General features: G+C 40.0%; 2 protein-coding genes across 3 annotated transcripts in view; both read left to right on the forward strand.

Annotated features, from left to right (window-relative positions):
* Positions 1-6,208, forward strand: part of mcph1 (microcephalin 1) — a 29,896-nt gene extending 23,688 nt beyond the window's left edge. For both annotated transcript variants that reach the window (XM_076974313.1, XM_076974314.1), the window contains exons 14-15: positions 3,118-3,355; positions 5,982-6,208. In XM_076974313.1, coding sequence (XP_076830428.1) covers positions 3,118-3,355; positions 5,982-6,034 — 291 coding nt within the window. In that variant the 3' untranslated portion in view covers positions 6,035-6,208. The remainder of the gene's footprint in view (positions 1-3,117; positions 3,356-5,981) is intronic.
* A 458-nt stretch (positions 6,209-6,666) lies between these two features.
* On the forward strand, positions 6,667-17,808 carry agpat5 (1-acylglycerol-3-phosphate O-acyltransferase 5 (lysophosphatidic acid acyltransferase, epsilon)). The gene is made up of 8 exons (XM_076974402.1): positions 6,667-7,631; positions 9,870-9,939; positions 10,157-10,272; positions 10,389-10,478; positions 11,016-11,106; positions 12,530-12,691; positions 14,212-14,335; positions 14,520-17,808. Exons 1-8 carry the CDS (start codon positions 7,413-7,415, stop codon positions 14,743-14,745), a joined length of 1,098 nt encoding a protein of 365 aa, XP_076830517.1. The 5' UTR covers positions 6,667-7,412; the 3' UTR covers positions 14,746-17,808.
* Positions 17,809-18,615: the final 807 nt, after the last annotated feature.

Below are 18,615 nucleotides of genomic sequence, written 5' to 3' on the forward strand. Positions count from 1 at the left end.
AGAGGTTATTTTGCCCTCTGCTGCGAACATTGAACTTTTACAGCAGGTGCTGGATGCTAATGTCCTCTGTGTTTGTTTAAGCTGTGCTTTGCCGCCCTTGGCCCTTAAGAGACCTTGAAACCGCCTCTGCGCAAAAGCAAAGTTCCGTATTCAAACCCTGCCGGTGCGCCACGGATAGACGGAACTCTTGCGACCGAACGCTCAGACGAGGCTGATCTGAAGTCAGACGGGAGTGCTGAGGGGACCAGCGTCCTGGAAGTGTGCTGAACATGGCCGGTGGACGGAGAGGAAGACGGCGTTTCAAAGGACAGGCGTGCATGCCGCAGCTCAGGTGCTCGGGCTGAATCACCTTCCTGCTCCTTCCTCCGCCCCCCCCACACCCCCTCCACCCCCCACGTGGGAGGCTGCTGTTTGCTTCAGCCGTTTCATGTTTAAAGGAAGCCATGCGAGGAAGGAAATGACAGCACGTCCTCCTTTTTCTTAAACAGAGTTTAAAACATTCTAAGCTCCGTCTGTTTAATTCGGATCAGGAGATTTGTCATCGGAACCAGTTCAGGAATCTAGTTTTTTCCTGTGATTTAGCAGGAGACCGTTGGTTCGCTAGCGCTATGGCAACATCCGGGCTTGTTGATTCCGGCGGCGTTCGACTCTGGAATGCTGTTTTGAAATTAAGCATAGAGTTTCGATTTTGATGTTCAGATGCCATTTGTATCAAACTTGTATCACGGTGATGGATGGTATGGTTATTAATATGCTGAATATGGAGTGTAAGGTCATTGAAATATAAGTCGCATATTTCTAAAGACACTGTTCAGGTTTTACACATTCATTGTTGAAACAAAAACATCTATAAAATGCCCTTCAGATACAGTGGGGAAAATAAGTATTTAGTCAGTCACTAATTGTGCAAGTTCTCCCACTTAAAAAGATGAGAGAGGCCTGTAATTGACATCATAGGTAGACCTCAACTATGAGAGACAAAATGTGAAAAAAAAATTGAGAAAATCATTTTGTCTGACTTTTAAAGAATTTATTTGCAAATAATGGTGGATGCAACTCAGCATTCACTGTCCTCCAAACACGACGAGTTGTGTTTTTACCAAATAGTTCTACTTTGGTTTCATCTGACCATATGACATTCTACCAATACTCTTCTGGAACATCGAAATGCTCTCTAGCAAACTTCAGACGTGCCTGGATATGGACTGGCTTAAGCAGGGGGACACGTCTGGCACTGCAAGATCTGAGTCCCTGGCGTCGTAGTGTGTTGCTGATGGTAGCCTTTGTAACATTGGTCCCAGCTTTCTGCAGGTCATTTACTAGATCCCCCCTTGTGGTTCTGGGATTTTTCCTCACCGTTCTTGTGATCATTTTGACCCCACGGGCTGAGATCTTGCGTGGAGCCCCAGATCGAGGGAGATTAGTAGTGGTCTTGTAGGTCTTCCATTTTCTGATTATTGCTCCCACAGTAGATTTCTTCACACCAAGCTGCTTGCCTATTGCAGATTCAGTCTTCCCAGCCTACAATTCGGTTTCTGGTGTCCTCCGACAGCTCTTTCGTCTTCACCATAGTGGAGTTTGGAGTGTGACTGTTTGAGGTTGTGGGCAGGTGTCTTTTATACTGTTAACCACTTCAAACAGGTGCCATTAATACAGGTCATGAGTGGGGGAAAGAGGAGCCTCTTAAAAAAGAAGTTACAGGTCTGTGACAGCCAGAAATCTTGCTTGTTTGTAGGTGACCAAATACTTATTTTTCACCATTATTTGCAAATAAATTCTTTAAAAGTCAGACAATATGATTTTCTCAAATTTTTTTCACATTTTGTCTCTCATAGTTGAGGTCTACCTATGATATCAATTACAGGCCTCTCTCATCATTTTAAGTGGGAGAACTTTTATCATGTGGTGCAACAATTGGTGACTGACTAAATACTTATTTTCCCCACTTTTATTGCTTGATTCTGTATTTAAAGTATTAAACCAACCAAAGCGTACTTATGTACTCCGTATACTATACTCCATATGCTATGCTCTATATACTACAAGGGAATCTGTTTAAAAGCCTTCCACAGTACTCAGCCGTAATTCTTCAGTTTTTAACGACCGTTGCTGTGCATGTTGCCCTGCACCAGGCATATTTGTTAACCGGAGCAGATTGTCCCTTTCAGCCTTGGCGCTGACCCGTGATGGTCACGGGGCATGTCCCGGGCCCCCTCCCCACCAAAGGCCCTCCATAGCAGCGTGAATGTGTCAGCCATGCCAGCTCAAAACGCCTGTACGCTCACTCCATTCAGACGTCTAAGCAGGGGAGTGCGGCCCGCCCGGATCAGGGCTGAAACGAGGCACGGACGGCACGTCGCATGTGATCTTTGATGTGTTCCGCCTTTCGGCTGCAAACTGGGAGCTGTGGCAGCCGGTGTCACGAAACCCATGTCCCCAGCATACCTAGCACAATGGAGTTCCCATCATCCACTATGTGGGCTGATTCAAAGGAGCAGCGCATATGCGGCATGAGCACAGTGTATATTTTAGTCCTTTTTGTTTTGATGTTAAAATGTGTTGATCTTCAAAAGACGGACTTTATTAGTTTGACTGAGGCCTCTGGATCTGAATTCTGTATTTAATTCTAAAGATTTTGCAGACATAGGCCTATAATATAGAAAACATAATGGCAGATACATTGACTACTATTACCATGTGTGTAGTGTGGTGCCACTCAAACAGCAACAATAGGTGCAGATTTCAGTAAGCTCTTATAAATTGCTACAGTGTCATGCCTGATCATAATTACTGCATGCATATTTATGTGTCATTTGTTGTGCAGATCGTGAGCTGCAAGGTTTTCTGTCAACTGGTCTTGTTTTCTGTTAAGTGAATGTAACTTTCCGCTCAACTTACATTTACACTGGTTTACGAGAGCTAATGTGCCTTTGTTCAGAAATATTTTGCGTCATGCTTGGTGTCCATGTAGAGTTCTGAAATACTGAAAGATGTACACAACTGTACAAGCTTACCTCAGCAGAGTATTTAGGACATTTGTTGTGCTGAGAATGCAAAACCTAAACTTACAAACCTAGGGTCTGTTTGGTATAACACAGGCCGTCATGTTTCGTACAGATATGCCGACTGCAGCAGCATCTGTCTGCTGGGGAGCACCAGCAGGACCTGTTCCAGGATCAGCCGCTCATGTTCGTGGCGCCGCTGTCCCAGCCGCCCTCCCACAGTCTGGGGGAGCTCATCCAGCTCTGCGGGGGCGCCGTGAGCCGGACCGTCCGGCAGGCGGGCCTCTGTATCGGGGAGTACAAGGGCAAGAAGCCCGAAGGGACCAAGTGTCTGTCAGAACGATGGATTTTAGGTAAGGATGTGGTTTCACATGTGGACCCTCATGCCAGCAAAAGTTGGGACAGCATGGAGAGTGCAAGTGAAATAAGAAAGCACTTTTACATTAACTCTGTGTGTTTTTACATTAACTCTGACTTGTGTTTTGTTGCAGACAGTGTGTACACAAGTATGTACACACATTTAATGGTTAATATGGTCAGCTTTTCGCATTTATAAATATGCATCCATATTCCTTACATTTAGCCCTGTAACACATTCCACAAAATTGGCTTTGGGGCATTTTAGGGATAGTAATGAAGTAAAATATTTATGCAACGAGGCGAATTGAAACAGGTGATGTTCACATGTGACTGTAATTATGATTTGGTCCAAAAGCAACATTCAGGGAAGGCCTAGTCTTTAACATACGTCGTTAAAAACAGTGTTCCTCAAAGAAAGATTGGTAGGGATTGGGATATTTCAGCTTAATGTAATTAAAAGATTCCAAAAATCTTTCTGTGCCTAAAGGACAAACCTACACTGAATAACCATGACCTCCTTCCAAAAACCATCATTCATCTATAATCGATATAACCACATGGTCTCAGGATACATTAGCAGCCCTTTGTCAAGCACTACAGTATGTAGTTACATCTGCAAAGGCCATTAAAAACTTCACTGTGCCAAAGGGAATCTTATGTTAACCGTGTCCAGAAGTGCCTTCGAGTTCTCTGAGCTCACGGGCATCTGGGATGGACTTTTGCACAGTGGACATGTGTAATGAGGTCAGACAAATCAATATTTAGTCTTTTTTTGAAGAAATGGATGCCCTCTGCTCCAGACGAAAGAAGAAAAGAACCATCCAGCCTGTTATGAGCAACAAGTACAAACCCAGGGTCTGTTGTGGTATTGGGTTGTTTGTAACTTTTGCTAAAGTTAAACTGTTGTATTGTACCTGTGCTCATTGTGTAATTTTGTCTAGGTATTGGCTTTAACTCCTGTGTCTAGCACTATAGTCATTCAATGATATCTTTGGGTCTAACGCACATATGTCAAAGTCAAGGCCCGCGGGCCGAATTGATTATCTATGGCCTCCTGGATGATATTTAATTACTATTAGAACCGGCCCGCAGGCCACAGCCACCCGCTGGTGTTTTGCACGCACAAACACTACATTCCCCACAATGCAACGGTAGCCCGCGAAGTCACTGCAGCGCGCACAAGCGGTCAGCGCGGCGAAAATAACGTAATCGCAGTGGCTCAGCTCGTGCGCGAGCGTCTCGCGCGCTGTCGATTCGCGAGGTCGTGCATCTCTCGAATTTTGTACTTTGCACGCGCCGCGCCTCAGCGCAATGAACAGTCATGTTTGCAGGGTTCATACATCTTTATAAGGTGGAATTAAAGCACTTGTACGTCACTTTCAAGGTTCATTTCAATATTTCCCAGCACGTTAAACTTAATTAAGTTAAATATTTATACATATATTCGAAATGATTCGAAATAATTCGCTTTTTATTCACATTATTTAATGGTTGTTTATTTTCAAAACGCCCAATATTAACGTCTTCACGTTCTCTCATGTTTCGTCCTGGAATTACAAGATACAAGAGAACTGTTCAGTCAGATAGTTATTTGTTGTGAAACGAAGTAGTTACAATTTCAAGCATTTTCAAGTACTTTAGCTTAAATTCCAGCACTTTTCAAACCTTTACTTTATTCATGTTTGCTTGTTGAAAAATATTTTCACTTGAAAATAAGAAAATATTGCTTTATTCATTTAAGCATAAAATAATATACACTGTGTTAGGTCTTGGTTCAATAGGCTATGTGCAATCATTTTAATATGTTTTAATAAACATTGAACCAGTCCGGCCCTCGGCTTGTAGCAAATTTGTTTTTCTGGCCCTCGGTGTATTTGACTTTGACATCCCTGGTCTAACGTATCGTCCTGTCAATGATGCATTCTATGAGTAGATGACAGCCATTTTCTTAGCTTCTGCTAAATCCTGCAAACGTAAACACACAGGTGCAGTTCTGTGACCGCACCATTAATGCTGAAAGGTTACAAAGAGATTTTCGAGCAACATACAGTACACGGCCTCCAGGATGACGCACTTCCTGGGCATGTATATTTCAACAAGACAATGCAAAATCGCTTTCTGTGGGCATTACGAGGGCATGGCTGCGGACTAAAATGGTGCAGGTGTGGGACTGGTCCGCCTACAGTCACCACCTGGCCCGAACACGGAGTGCGTGTTGCATTTTGAAACACAAAATGCAACAATGAAGACCTATCGCTGTTGCACACCTTGGGCCTTGTTTGCAGGAACAATGGGACAAAATTACACCCGAGTCGCTTCATGACGTAGTGTCTTGAGTCCCGAAATGTCTCGTGGCTGTTGTGAAATGAATGACATGACTGTAGTGAACACTTTTCCAACGTTTGTGTGGTTGAAGAATCAAAATTGAAATGATTGCTTTTTAAAATAATCAAATTCATGAGGCAATTTTCAACCTAATATGGGTAAAAGCATTTACACATCACTGTGTTCACTTTTAGAATGTCCCAACTTTTTCTGATTTGTGGTTGTATGATGGTATATGCCCCATGATAAGAAGGTGGTGATAATCTAACAGTCATAATTTCTGTTCTTTTACAGATTGTGTGACACATCTTGTGCTTCTACCATATGACAAGTACATTTTGAAGTGAAAGGCCAATGTTGTAATGCATTACTGTGAAGCACATTGCCATGTTTTGAATTTGTGAAATTTTTATCTGAGAATATGTATGTGCTAGTGTTTGTTCTGATAAACTTGCTTTTGTGTTAACATTTCTTGTGTGTTTTGAAAAACATTGTAAATAATAAAAAAAAAATTTGGTTAACTGCTGTAAAATTGTATTATTTGTATATGTATTATTTGTTTAGTTCATATGGTTTGACTTTGGTTAATCAGACATTTATCATGGTTTGACTTTGGTTAATCATAAATTTATCCTGGTGCATGACTTCTTAGCAAAGGTCATCCCCCAAAAATAAAATCCTGCTCATGTCAATATTTAATACATAGGCCTATATTCTTATTTAGGCTAAAACGCCTGTCCTTGTAGTACCAATAGTACAGAGATCCTGAAGCCTTAACACTTCAGTTCAGTGTTGGTCAGATGAAAACCTGATGGCTTGCAACAGAACACCTTTCCTGAAATGGCACCTTGGTCCTGCGCGCGCGCGCGTCCTGGAAGCCTTCCACGTGCTCCTAGTAGAATGGGGGGAGGGAGGCGTGTCCTTGGCCTTAGCAACCACTACACTAGGAGCTCGTGTTCAGCCAATCAGAGAGCGCGATGCTGGCACGTCGCTGATGTCACTTCTTGCAACATGGGGTCCGTGAGGCGAGTGTGGCGTGACTTTGGTGAAGGGAGAGTGCACGACTAGCTGGTTCTGGGACTAACTTGTGCAGCGTATTAGTGGTGAAGGTGAAGGCCCAGATCAGTCCCACGCGTGGGCTTTAATCGGCCGTGATCCCGTTTAAAGACGCAGGTAAACTCGGTCTCTCCTGAGTTAGCATGTAGCCTCACTTCTGACTGCAGGCTGCGGGGCGTGTTTGAAGATTGTGTGGAGTAAAGTAGTAAAGTAGTGAAGTAGTAAAGTTGATAATGTTGTTATTGTGGCACTGAGGGCGTTTATAACAACAAATCACGTTTGTTTTGTAGACTTTTAAGTCTTCCAAAGCGCATGTAGGCTAGGGAAAGTAATACAGGAAGTGTGCTCTGTCAGGGAACACTGGACGAGTCTAGCTAGCTCAGCTCCTGTCAGCTCTGGTACTGTAGTACTGTGGTACTGTAGTACTCTAGTACTGTGGCACTGTAGTACTCTAGTACTGTGGCACTGTAGTACTCTGGTACTGTAGTACTGTGGTACTCTGGGGTAGTTGTAGACCCGCCCCGTCCTCCCCGAGCCCCTCACGTTAGCTGGGAAGATAGGTCGTTACTTCATGGTCGTCAGTCATAGTCTCAAACGTGGTTTGGGAGCCTGCTGGTGAACCCGCCCGTCTCTAGTGCGGCCTGAGCTGGACCGTGTGTGCCCTCCACCATGCTGCTCTCCCTGGTCGTGCACTCCTACTCCGTGCGGTACTGGTTCCCAGCCGCCGTGATGATCGGCACTGCCCCGGCCTACCTGCTGTCCTGGGCTGCCTGGCGTTTACTGTCCACCGCCCTGCCAGCCAGGCTGTACCACAAAGTGGACGACCAAATATACACAATCTACCAGAGCATGGTCCTCTTCTTCTTTGAACATTACACTGGTGTGGAGGTGAGTGTACTGACTTTATCCTCAACTCTAACAAACAGTGATGCTTCAAACTCATGTGCACTTTTTTCTGCGAGACTGTTCAATTTGAACAGTTGTTCTACTGAAATCAGTTCATGATAATTCTTTCTCTTTTGCACAATTTTTCAGAACTAAACGTAAAACAGCTTTCACTGGAATAGTAGGCCCTGGCGTTTGGAGACAGCCACCTTATTCTAAGTGTTAGGCTAGATTAGGTTTAGCCTAAATTTATATGAAGTTACATGTTTCATGCCTGTGGTGTTGATGTCGATGTCTGGGACATTCTTACAAGACCATTTTACAAACATTTGAAACTGCATGTCCGTTCCTTCAAGGCAGGGTTAAAACAGGCAAACTGCTCACAGTGAATAGTTCTATGCATTGTACATGTATTCTACCTTTTATATACTCAAAACCAGCTAAATTGAGAGTCTGTGTTGCAAGATATTATTGCCTATCTGTGGTCTTGATGATCCTGAATGACCAGCAGAGCAAGTTCATTGAGTATGTAACACACGTACACATGTAGAAAGGTGTGTCCTGTCATTGTACTGCATGGTTGAAAAGTTTTTCGATAAGGACTGAGGTGAAGATATGATTTGAAGTGCATACCCGGCCCAGGATTGGAAAATGTTTTTCTGCAGTGATAAAACCCTGATGGAGGCCCATAAATTCTAGGAATAATCCCTGTTCCTGAGACGTATGGTGCATGATTGCATTATTCGTAGTCAATGACATAAACAGATGTTCGTGTGTGATGGTCTCAAAATAAAACTTTATTGAAGTCTCTACAGCAGGGATGTCAAAGTCAAATGCACCGAGGGCCAAAAAACCAAATTTGCTACAAGCCGAGGGCCGGACTGGTTCAATGTTTATTAAAACATTGAAATGATTGCACATAGCCTATTGAACCAAGACCTAACACAGTGTTTATTATTTAATGCTTAAATGAATAAAGCAATACTTTCTTATGGATCTGTCAGTAATTTCAAGTGAAAACATTTTTCAACAAGCAAACAGATAAAAACAAACTTCCTTCAAAGAAAACATGTCCTGTACATTAAATGAATAAAGTAATAAAGGTTTGAAAAGTGCTGGAATTTAGGCTAAAGTACTTGAAAATGCTTGAAATTGTAACTACTTCGTTTCACAACAAATATCTGTCTGATTGAACAGTTAACAAATACGAGCATCTTGTAATTCCAGGACGAAACATGAGAGAACGTGAAGACGTTAAGATTGGGCGTTTTGAAAATAAACAACCAATAAATAATGTGAATAAAAGCGAATTATGTCGAATCATTTCGAATATATGTATAGATATTTAACTTAATTAAGTTTAACGTGCTGGTGCGCACAACGTTACAAAATTCGAGAGGTGCACGACCTCGCGAATAGACAGCGCGCGACGCCCTCGCGCACGGGCGGAGCCACTGCGATTACGTCATTTTCACCGAGCGGACCTTTGCCGCTTGTGTGCGCTGCAGTGACTTCGCGGGCTACCGTTGCATTGTGGGGAATGTTGTGTTTGTGCGTGCAAAACACCAGCGGGCGGCTGTGGCCTGCGGGCCGGTTCTAATAGTAATTAAATATCATCCAGTGGGCCATAGATAATCAATTCGCGGGCCGGCCTTATCTTTGACATATGTGCTCTACAGTCATTGCACCTCAAAAAGCAATGCTTACTGGCACACCATGGAGTGTACTGACATGGATTGAGCTTTTTGTAATGTAATGCATTACTTTATTCTTACAGTGAGCAGGTGGTTGTTGGGTAAACCATTTGATTTTTGAGAACAATTTATTAATAAATTAATGAATATTAAGGAAAACAAAATGCATTCTAATTTCCTTTATTAGTTTTCTTTCAAAGGGCATTCATGTTGATTCTGAAGTGTTCTTCATTCACTCATTCATTCATGTTGATTCTGAAGTGTTCTTCATTCACTCATTCATTCGTGTTGATTCTGAAGTGTTCTTCATTCACTCATTCATTCGTGTTGATTCTGAAGTGTTCTTCATTCACTCATTCATTCATGTTGATTCTGAAGTGTTCTTCATTCACTCATTCATTCGTGTTGATTCTGAAGTGTTCTTCATTCACTCATTCATTCCTGTTGATTCTGAAGTGTTCTTCATTCATTCCTGTTGATTCTGAAGTGTTCTTCATTCACTCATTCATTCATGTTGATTCTGAAGTGTTCTTCATTCTTTGTTTAGATTGTCATTTATGGGGACATACCAAAGAACAAAGAGAATGTGGTCTACCTGTCCAACCACCAGTCCACAGGTATGTCTCGCTCCCGTCACCCATGTTGGTAGAACTCATCAGGAACACACACACAGTCCTTCACTTATTTTACCATCATTTAAAATAATTTCACATGCATTTTTGGAGGGTCCCTTGAACATGCGTGCTGGTGTTGTTGGACTCTGTCAGCTAAGGGATCGTATGGATGGTTGAGAAAGATAGTGTTTGCTTTAACTGCTTGTATTTCTTGACATAGCGGATTGGATCATTGCTGACATGCTAGCCATTCGTCAAAATGCACTCGGACACGTGCGATATGTATTAAAAGATGGTCTGAAATGGCTTCCATTGTATGGCTGGTATTTCTCTCAGGTAGTATGCTTTATGGTATTTATACATTTCTGAAAAGTGTGTTTAATGTTAATATTATTAATATAATGGTCTGTTTTGTATGGAACGTGTTTTTCTCTCTCTCTCTCAATTTAAAGCATGGTGGTGTATATGTCAAGCGGAGCTCCAAATTTGAAGAAAAGGCCATGAGGAGAAAACTCCGGTCCCAGACCGATTTAGGAGCACCTGTATGTACATTGCACAGTATTCCCTAGAGTAGAGTAAGCACATTAGAGTAAGCACACTATTCTTATGTTCAAGAATTTGTTTATCTTGAATAAAAAAAACATCTTGAGCTCTGTAAGCTTACACCAAATGATTCATGTTGGCACATGTTGGCATTTGACATTTTAGGTTTCTGGTAAAAAGGCAGAGCCCTTTTTAAAATGGTTAAAACGCTTCCTATGAACATCGAACTGTCTATATAAGAAAGGAGATTTATTGCCAAATGACTTTTTCCCATGACACTCTCTAAGCCTTCCAGCTGGCCCGTAAGACCTTTCTTTCACTGCTTCTGCTGGAGCAAAGCCTTTCACCTCCGTCTTTTTAATCCGCGCAATTTTTCTGTGGCTGGGATATTTGACATTTGCAAGTTATGCCTTTGATTCCTTGAAGGCTCTGATTTACGCCTACCTAAAATCACGACATCCCACGATTGCAGCAGACACATAAATACTCTTACTTTAGTAAATACTTTATGCTGGATTCTACTTTTCTCTCTCCAGATGTATCTTGTGATTTTCCCAGAGGGAACCCGTTACAATCCTGAAATAAAGGAGGTGATAAGTAGCAGTCAAGCTTTTGCTGCTAAAGAAGGTAATAATTTCTCTGAGTCTTGATCAAAATATTTTCACAGCCTTTTCATCCAGTTTCACCCATCAATGTCGGCAGTGCTGGAGATCTGGTATAGATGATGCATATTGCAGGGCAATGGTTAGATTAAAGAAATTTGGGAAGAAATCCTGCTTGGACGTTTCACAGATTTAATTAGATTTTTAAAAAGCTTTGTAATCTTGATTTGAACAGAGCCACAGTTGGGTTCTGTAATTGTAGGGTTGAGTGAATTATGGTGTGTCTGTCACAACAGGATATGACAGCCAAATAGAAATGTCCTTGGCTTAAAATCCTGTGGTGTTTGGGCGATTTCCAGCTGTGATTGCATCAATGAACAATTACCTTAAAATGAAATGGTCTAACAAATTGTGCAGTTTTCTAAAGCAGAAATTGAGATAATGTACAAACATGTATTACTAGTATTCTGTACCATTAATCACATCAAGCAGTTTAAGATGCGGTAGGGACCACAAATCTGAGTCTTGATTTGTCAGAAATTATCAAATTTTATTCAGTTGACAAATGCTTTGAGCTGTTGAGAAATATGTATGAATATAATTATAATATCCTGTTAAAACGTGCGCTTCTTTATTTTATTGTTGTTATGCCATGAAGTAGCCCAGTAGAGGCTCAGTGTGGCCCTTTATTACAGTGTTTGTCAACACAGTCCTCAGGACCTACCTGATGGCTCGTTGTTGGTACGCCTCTAGCAGGTACCATGCTGTTCATGGCTCGGGTTGGGTGCATTAGCAAGCAAGATAAACCAGGAGTGTCAAAGTCCGATCTTTTAGAACTAGGCTCTAGCAAAGTCTGATGGTGACACCACAATGCTATATTAAATAATATTATGTAATATTAGTTAATGTATCACTGTGGAATCAAACCTTGGCCAAAGCGTAGTTACACAAGCCTGATTCAACTTGGGTTCCACTCACGTTGGTGGGTATTTTAAATGTGTCTGAGCAAAGCAGTTGACAAACTTCACAGGATTCAGGCATTCCAGGTCCAGACTTCGACTCCCCTGGGATCAAGCCAAACTGTACAGCCCATGGACTGAATTGAGAAACACAGATCTATGTGTTAACACTGTTGGTTCTTTAACTTTATAGAACTTCTGTTGAAGGAAACAGTCTCCAGTTGTCAGATGAGCTTAGTGGAACAATTCAAGGCCACATTATTCTGCCGTGTGCTGAAAAACCACACAAACACCTTATTCCTTTGGGTGGTGGACTTGGACTTTGCGCCCTACTGGAAATAATGTTTCTTTTAGATGTTTCCCATTTTATATATGTCTGTGTGTGTCTTGCTATCCTTTCATTTTGTATGACAACCTTATTGGTGAGATTTTGCTATGTGCCTGGTGGATGTAGTTACATATTTATTTCATCTGTCTGGTTCATCGTAGGCCTTCCTGTTCTAAAAAACATTCTGACACCAAGAATGAAAGCATCACATGTAGCCATAGAGAGCATGAAAGACCATCTGGATGCAGTGTATGACATCACCGTAGCTTATGAGGGGTCACTGACCGCCGATGGCCAAAGACGCCCAGCCCCATCAATGCCAGGTAGAGACGAGACGTCACACCATCACAGAACATTCACCACACCATTGCTCGTCAGGAAACACACCTGCTAATGCTGCTCTTTTGGAGCCGTATTATTATTATACATTACACAGTTTAACATGTAGGTTATCCTCCAGTTTTTCTTCTCTATTTAGATTTTTTTTGTTTCTTCATCTTAAAAATATATATATCAAAAGATCAGGTTGCCCGACGGAAGTGCATTGCTGTTTGTCAGTTCTGATTGGAGCGGAGTTACTAGAATACATAAATGTGGGTTTCCTGTCACTTCCTGTAAACAGAGAGTGTTATGACGTGCTGATGTCCAGGGCTGTGGTGTTCCCAAAAACATTAAAGCCACCACTTGTCATGCGAAAAACAATGTGAAAACATCCTGTTTTTCAAAGGAATAAACACCAATAGCATCTGAGTAGTTGTATTGATGTTATGACTACTTCCTTCACATGTTATTGTATTGCTTGACTCATTGCATAAGTGTGAGTCAGATCCCTTGACTTGTCTGCAACATCTGTGTAAATCTGAAGTGTATTAATAATAATAATAATAATAATAATAATAATAATAATAATAATAATAATAATAATAAGTGTTGAAATCATCCATGAATTTTCACCATGCATTTGTAATTTTGGGCCAGTACCATTCACAAAATTTTATATTTTTTGCCTTTTTGAAATGATCTTCATGTTGCTTTTCAGATCTTTTCTGCTAAAGAAATTGTGTTTATAAGTGTATTATCTGATTAGATTACACCTTTGTCACAATATGATAGAATAATGTTAAGTGCCTGATTAAAAACAGGCCATAAGTGTGTATTTGTGACTAAATCAGTTCTGTAATAACACACCAGTCTTCACCATTCTTTTATTTTTGTGAATGCAACTACACATTCAAATCATAGCTGTGAAATGTTCCTCTGAATTATGTTTCATATATTAAACAATTGCTTAACATTGCAAACCAAAGCCATAACCTATGCAAAGTAATGATTATAAAAGCGCATTTCTAAACGCAATGACAGTTGTGTTTTTAACCCAGTCCTTTTTTAATCTAAATGCCTTTTCTAAAGTCCTTTTCATTTTTTAATTAATAATTAGTTTGGTATGTAGCACCTAGCTCTTGCTTTGACGAGTCATTTATGTAGCTAATAACCTATACCAGCTGTGATGTAATGTGGTTTTGGTTTGAGTTTGTTTATTTGATTTTTGTTGTTTTTGTTTTTTAGAATTGGGTTTAATTAGTAATTACATTTAATATTACATGGTAGTACCCTATTGGATTTATCCAGTCCTTTATTATATATTGCACAGCCACAGTTAGATGTTTGGACACCAGGGAGCAGAAGAATGCAAAGCATTATGCCATCTTCCCAGTTTGCCCTTTTGCCATGTTATCTTTTCAAACATAATTATTGCCATAGTTTCTAGCACCCTTCCTCCAGACGTAGGTTTCTGGTTGCTTAATGCATGTATTTCTGATTTTCTCTAACTTTCTCATGGCAGAGTTCCTGTGTAAGGAGTGTCCCAGAGTGCACATCTACTTTGAACGTGTGGACCTGCGTGAGGTTCCCTCAGAGCCTGCCTTTTTCCGCAGGTGGCTTCACGATAGATTTGAGATCAAGGATAAGTGAGTATTCGTGGTCCTGGTGTGCAGACCCTCACTGCTTCAGTCTGAATTCTGCACCGTCACTCCAAAACACAACTTTAGCAATAGCGTAGATGCTGAGAAGTGTGTGTCATTTATTTAATTCTAGTAGCAGTGCCCTTCTAAAATAAAAGTCCCTTAAAAAGCCTTTAACCCTTTTCTGTAGGCTGCTGACTTCGTTCTATGAGTCCGATGAGCCTGGCAAAAACGGCAGGTTCCCAGGAGAAGGTCGAAGGTCACCACTCAGTCTTACAAAGACGCTACCTTCTCTGCTGCTATTAAGTGGCCTCACTTTGCCAATGTTGCTAACCGAGCCAGGAAGAAAACTCTACGTCAAAACCTGGTTGTATGGCACTCTGTTGGGCTGGATGTGGGTCCATATAAGTGCATAAGATAAAGGAAGTCACCACCATCCTGCCAACTCACACCAGTGTGGAGAGACTTTTAGTTTACCGGTTAGTTGCTTATGCTTTCAGTCAACTGTGCTACACAATTTGGGGAATTTTTAAGAATTTTGCCAAATAACTGGCTCATAATACGTCTGTACCTTTAACCTTTAAAGCATTTGTGTGAAGGAGAATCACACTTCTGTTCTTGTGTGACTTGTCTCTTCATTTTGGTTTGGCTTTACACTCTTTAATGTGATGTGCAGTGTGTGGGTCTTTTTACCTTTTATTACCCTCTAAAGTTGAAAAAAAAATGAAAGAGGATTTGGACAGTTGGAGGAGAATGCAAAATATTCAAAAGGGTGTTGACGTATATCTGGTTGGGCATGATGAAACTCCAGCTTTTGTTTTTGCCATTTTGTAGTCGGATTTTCCACTGTGGTGTTTATTGTTGGTATTTGTGGGGCTTATTTGACCTTTTTGCACAACTGATAAACAGCATATTGCCAAACTTGCAGGATGCAGGTGTGTTTAGTTTATACATGATTACTTCAGAGCAATATATGTCAGTTAAACATGACAAACATTTTTATTAGGTAAGTAGAGTGCAACACGTATTTCACTGTAATATGCCTTTACCACGCTATTCCAGTTACCTCTGTAGTTATTCAATTATGGACTTTTGTTCACAAACTCAACAAGTATTTTTGTTATTCAGAATGTTTAATGCATAATATCATTTTGAATATTTTGACCAATGTCACAGTATATATTTGCATATATCTATTTTAAAAGGCCCAAACGTGAAAATGCAAATGATAAATCCATATAAAGAGAAGCTCTGCTTAATGCTATTTGATCAATTTGTGTGCCTTTAATGTAAAAGGACAGACCAGTCAGCCTCACAGAACTGGTAGAATGTAGCCCTGAACTTCACACCAGCGCCCTCTACTGGGCGTCTCTGGACATGTTTTAACATGTATATTTCAAGGAGATCAGTCAGTTGGGAAGCTGCTAAGAGTTTGACGCCCAACACCCAAATCTTAGCATTTTTCAGAAATTATTAGAAGCTCCAAACATTTGGGTTTCTTCATTAAATGGATGCATAGTTTCCTTTTTCTAATATGTGTATCTTTCTAGATTGTCATCTCCATGTCGTGTACATTGTGTGCAATTGTATGTGAAGAAATTCTGATGGAAAATAGATTTTATGTAGTCTCTCTTCACACAAGAAGAGGGGTAAGTTCCAAAAATATGACTTCTCTCAGCTAGCAGTGGCGTGGAGTATTTCTGTCTAACTTTGGCCCTGATGCGGTTTACATTAAGAAATGTATTGTATGAAAATTTCCCAGTATATATTTATCCCAGTGAAAGTGTTTCTAAGTCAGTGTCATTCTAGTGAGATGGCCTTTTGATCCTTTCATTGCACTGAATATACAATAGAATGCTTGAATTTAAATTTTTATGCATATCCGCTTTGAAAAACCTGAAAGCCCTCATTTGGATTCAGATGTGTTTACCACAGCCAGGCTGTTTGTACTTAACTGAGTTTTTTCCACAGTGTTTGACATAACCATTCAAGATTGATGTTTGTTAAACTGATCTTCAGTGATTAAAATATGTCACAAAATATAGGTTAAATGAAACATAGTCCTCTATATGATTAAAAAATGAACTCTACCTCCTTATGTATGCATATCCACAGATTATGGAATATGTATGGTGAGTAGTTGTGTATGTTCAGTATGAATGCAAAGTGGATCTTTCTTTCCCTCCGGTGTGTGGCAAAATGTTCCCTTCATCTTTTCTTTTTGGAAATAAGATGCTGAAAACGGATGATTTCCAAATAAATTATTTTGGATTGGCATGCATATTGTAGCAGCTAATAAAGTCTTTAAAAGGGCTCTCATTTAGTATAAAGTTGAGAATTTTTGAGTTATTTTCTGAACATATGTTTGGATTATGGAAATCATGAATATTAAATGTGTTGATCTATTGTTTCTGATTATTTTAGCCTCACATTAAAATAACTTTACATGGCACATAATTGAGATTAGCACTGTGGCTCATGTTTGGTAAGCGCTGCTCCTTGTATTTCATGTGGATGTCTTTGTTTTACCCTTTTGTCTATCCCAGCTGTGTGTGGGTGTTGTTGGAAATGACATTTCAGGTCTAGGTAATCAAAAAGTGCCTACTTCAAATTCCATCTGTTTATACACGGATAACTACCTTGATGTGTTTATTGGTGCACTGATTCTTCACATTTGTTTGATGGTACTCGGATTGTTTAATAGCATAATTTCAGTTGTTGGAACATGACAGCGAGTGATATGATCTAAAACAAAAATACGTTGGGAAATACAAATTTTACATATTTTGCAATAATGCTTTGGTAAAGCAGTGCTAATATCTGTTGGTTTTTTATTGAAGAGTTTACCTTAAAATGTTGTCATAGATCTGTTTCCTTTATACTTTAGTATCTGTAAGGCCCGTGTTGATAATGACTACAGAAAGCTTTTGAGCTGTAAGAAGTAAATAAGGCAATGAGTGAGAATAAGGTAACAAAAAAGTGATTCATCTATGCGCAATAGAAAATACCATTCTTGATGTTTAGGGTAGCGTGTTTTGCCAAAACTAAAATGTGCTTCTTTCTGGGTTTTTAAAGTTGTCAATGTTACATTGAAAATAGCTTCATTTATTTTTGCAGGGCACATGCTTCACGATCAGTGTTTATTAAATTGAGAAGGTGTTTGTCTCAAAGTCTTGCTGTGTATTTGCAAGAACTGCAGTAAGTCATTTGTGTTCAAGAAGGAGGCCTGTACAATACTAAAAACTGTCCCTCTCAGTTAATCTCTCTCCCTTTCATGTCAGCTGTGAACTGTGACACAGTATGTAACAGAGACCACCACTGAGTTTCTTGCAGCGAGTTTCTCTGTTGCAACAATATTGCAGAAATAGCCATATTAGTGTCAGTTCTTTAACATATCAGATTATCTGCCAGCTGAAGGCCATGTCATGAGTGTATGCTGTTTTTGTCTATTGCTTTTAATAATAAAAATGTTTACTATATTTCTAGTATTTTCTTTTTTCATTTAATTCCTGCATAGTAATGTGTGTATAGTAAGGATTTAGACTGCCAGAGTAAATGTTACATCTGGAGAATTTAATGTTTTTCCATGACAAGTTAATCCAAAGTTTTTTTTTTTTTTTTTTACCAACTTACTTCTAGCAATTTTGTTACTGGTAATGATTTTTTCAAGTTTTTTTGATTTATATTTTTGATTAATTTGATTTCACTGCATTACTTGCAATTTGCACACACCCTCCATCAGGACAGAAGGAAAAAAACCCCATCTTGGATTAGTTACTACCACTTTCAAGGTGGAGTAAATATGCCTGTTTGTACATGTTCCAAGTTAACGTGCAATTCAGCACATATTGGCTAACATTTGGGTTTTTCCCCCCCATACAGCAATCAAAACATTTGCTGGATGCACATACACTACACTACATTTAGCTTGAAATTTTGTTTTAAATCGACAGGTACCAGAGGCCTAGACCTTTATTGTAAATCTAGTGTAACTTAAAATTAAGTTTAAATAAAAAGTTTAAATAATTACATTCTATTACTATGAAGGTTTTTGAAACACTCATGTCAAATTTTGTTTTTAGTTTCCAGCTCAGCATTTAATACAATACTCTTTTCAGGTTTCTGACAAGCACCAAATGCTTGGAATTCAGGAGTTTACACTCACTGGCCACTTTATTAGGTACACCTTGCTAGTAGTGAGTTGGACCCACTTTTGCCTTCAGAACTGCCTTAATCTTTTGTAGCATAGAATCAACAAGGTACTGGAAACATTCCTCAGAGAGTCT

Source organism: Brachyhypopomus gauderio, chromosome 15, assembly GCF_052324685.1.
Source record: "Brachyhypopomus gauderio isolate BG-103 chromosome 15, BGAUD_0.2, whole genome shotgun sequence".
Classification (NCBI taxonomy): Eukaryota; Metazoa; Chordata; class Actinopteri; order Gymnotiformes; family Hypopomidae; genus Brachyhypopomus; species Brachyhypopomus gauderio.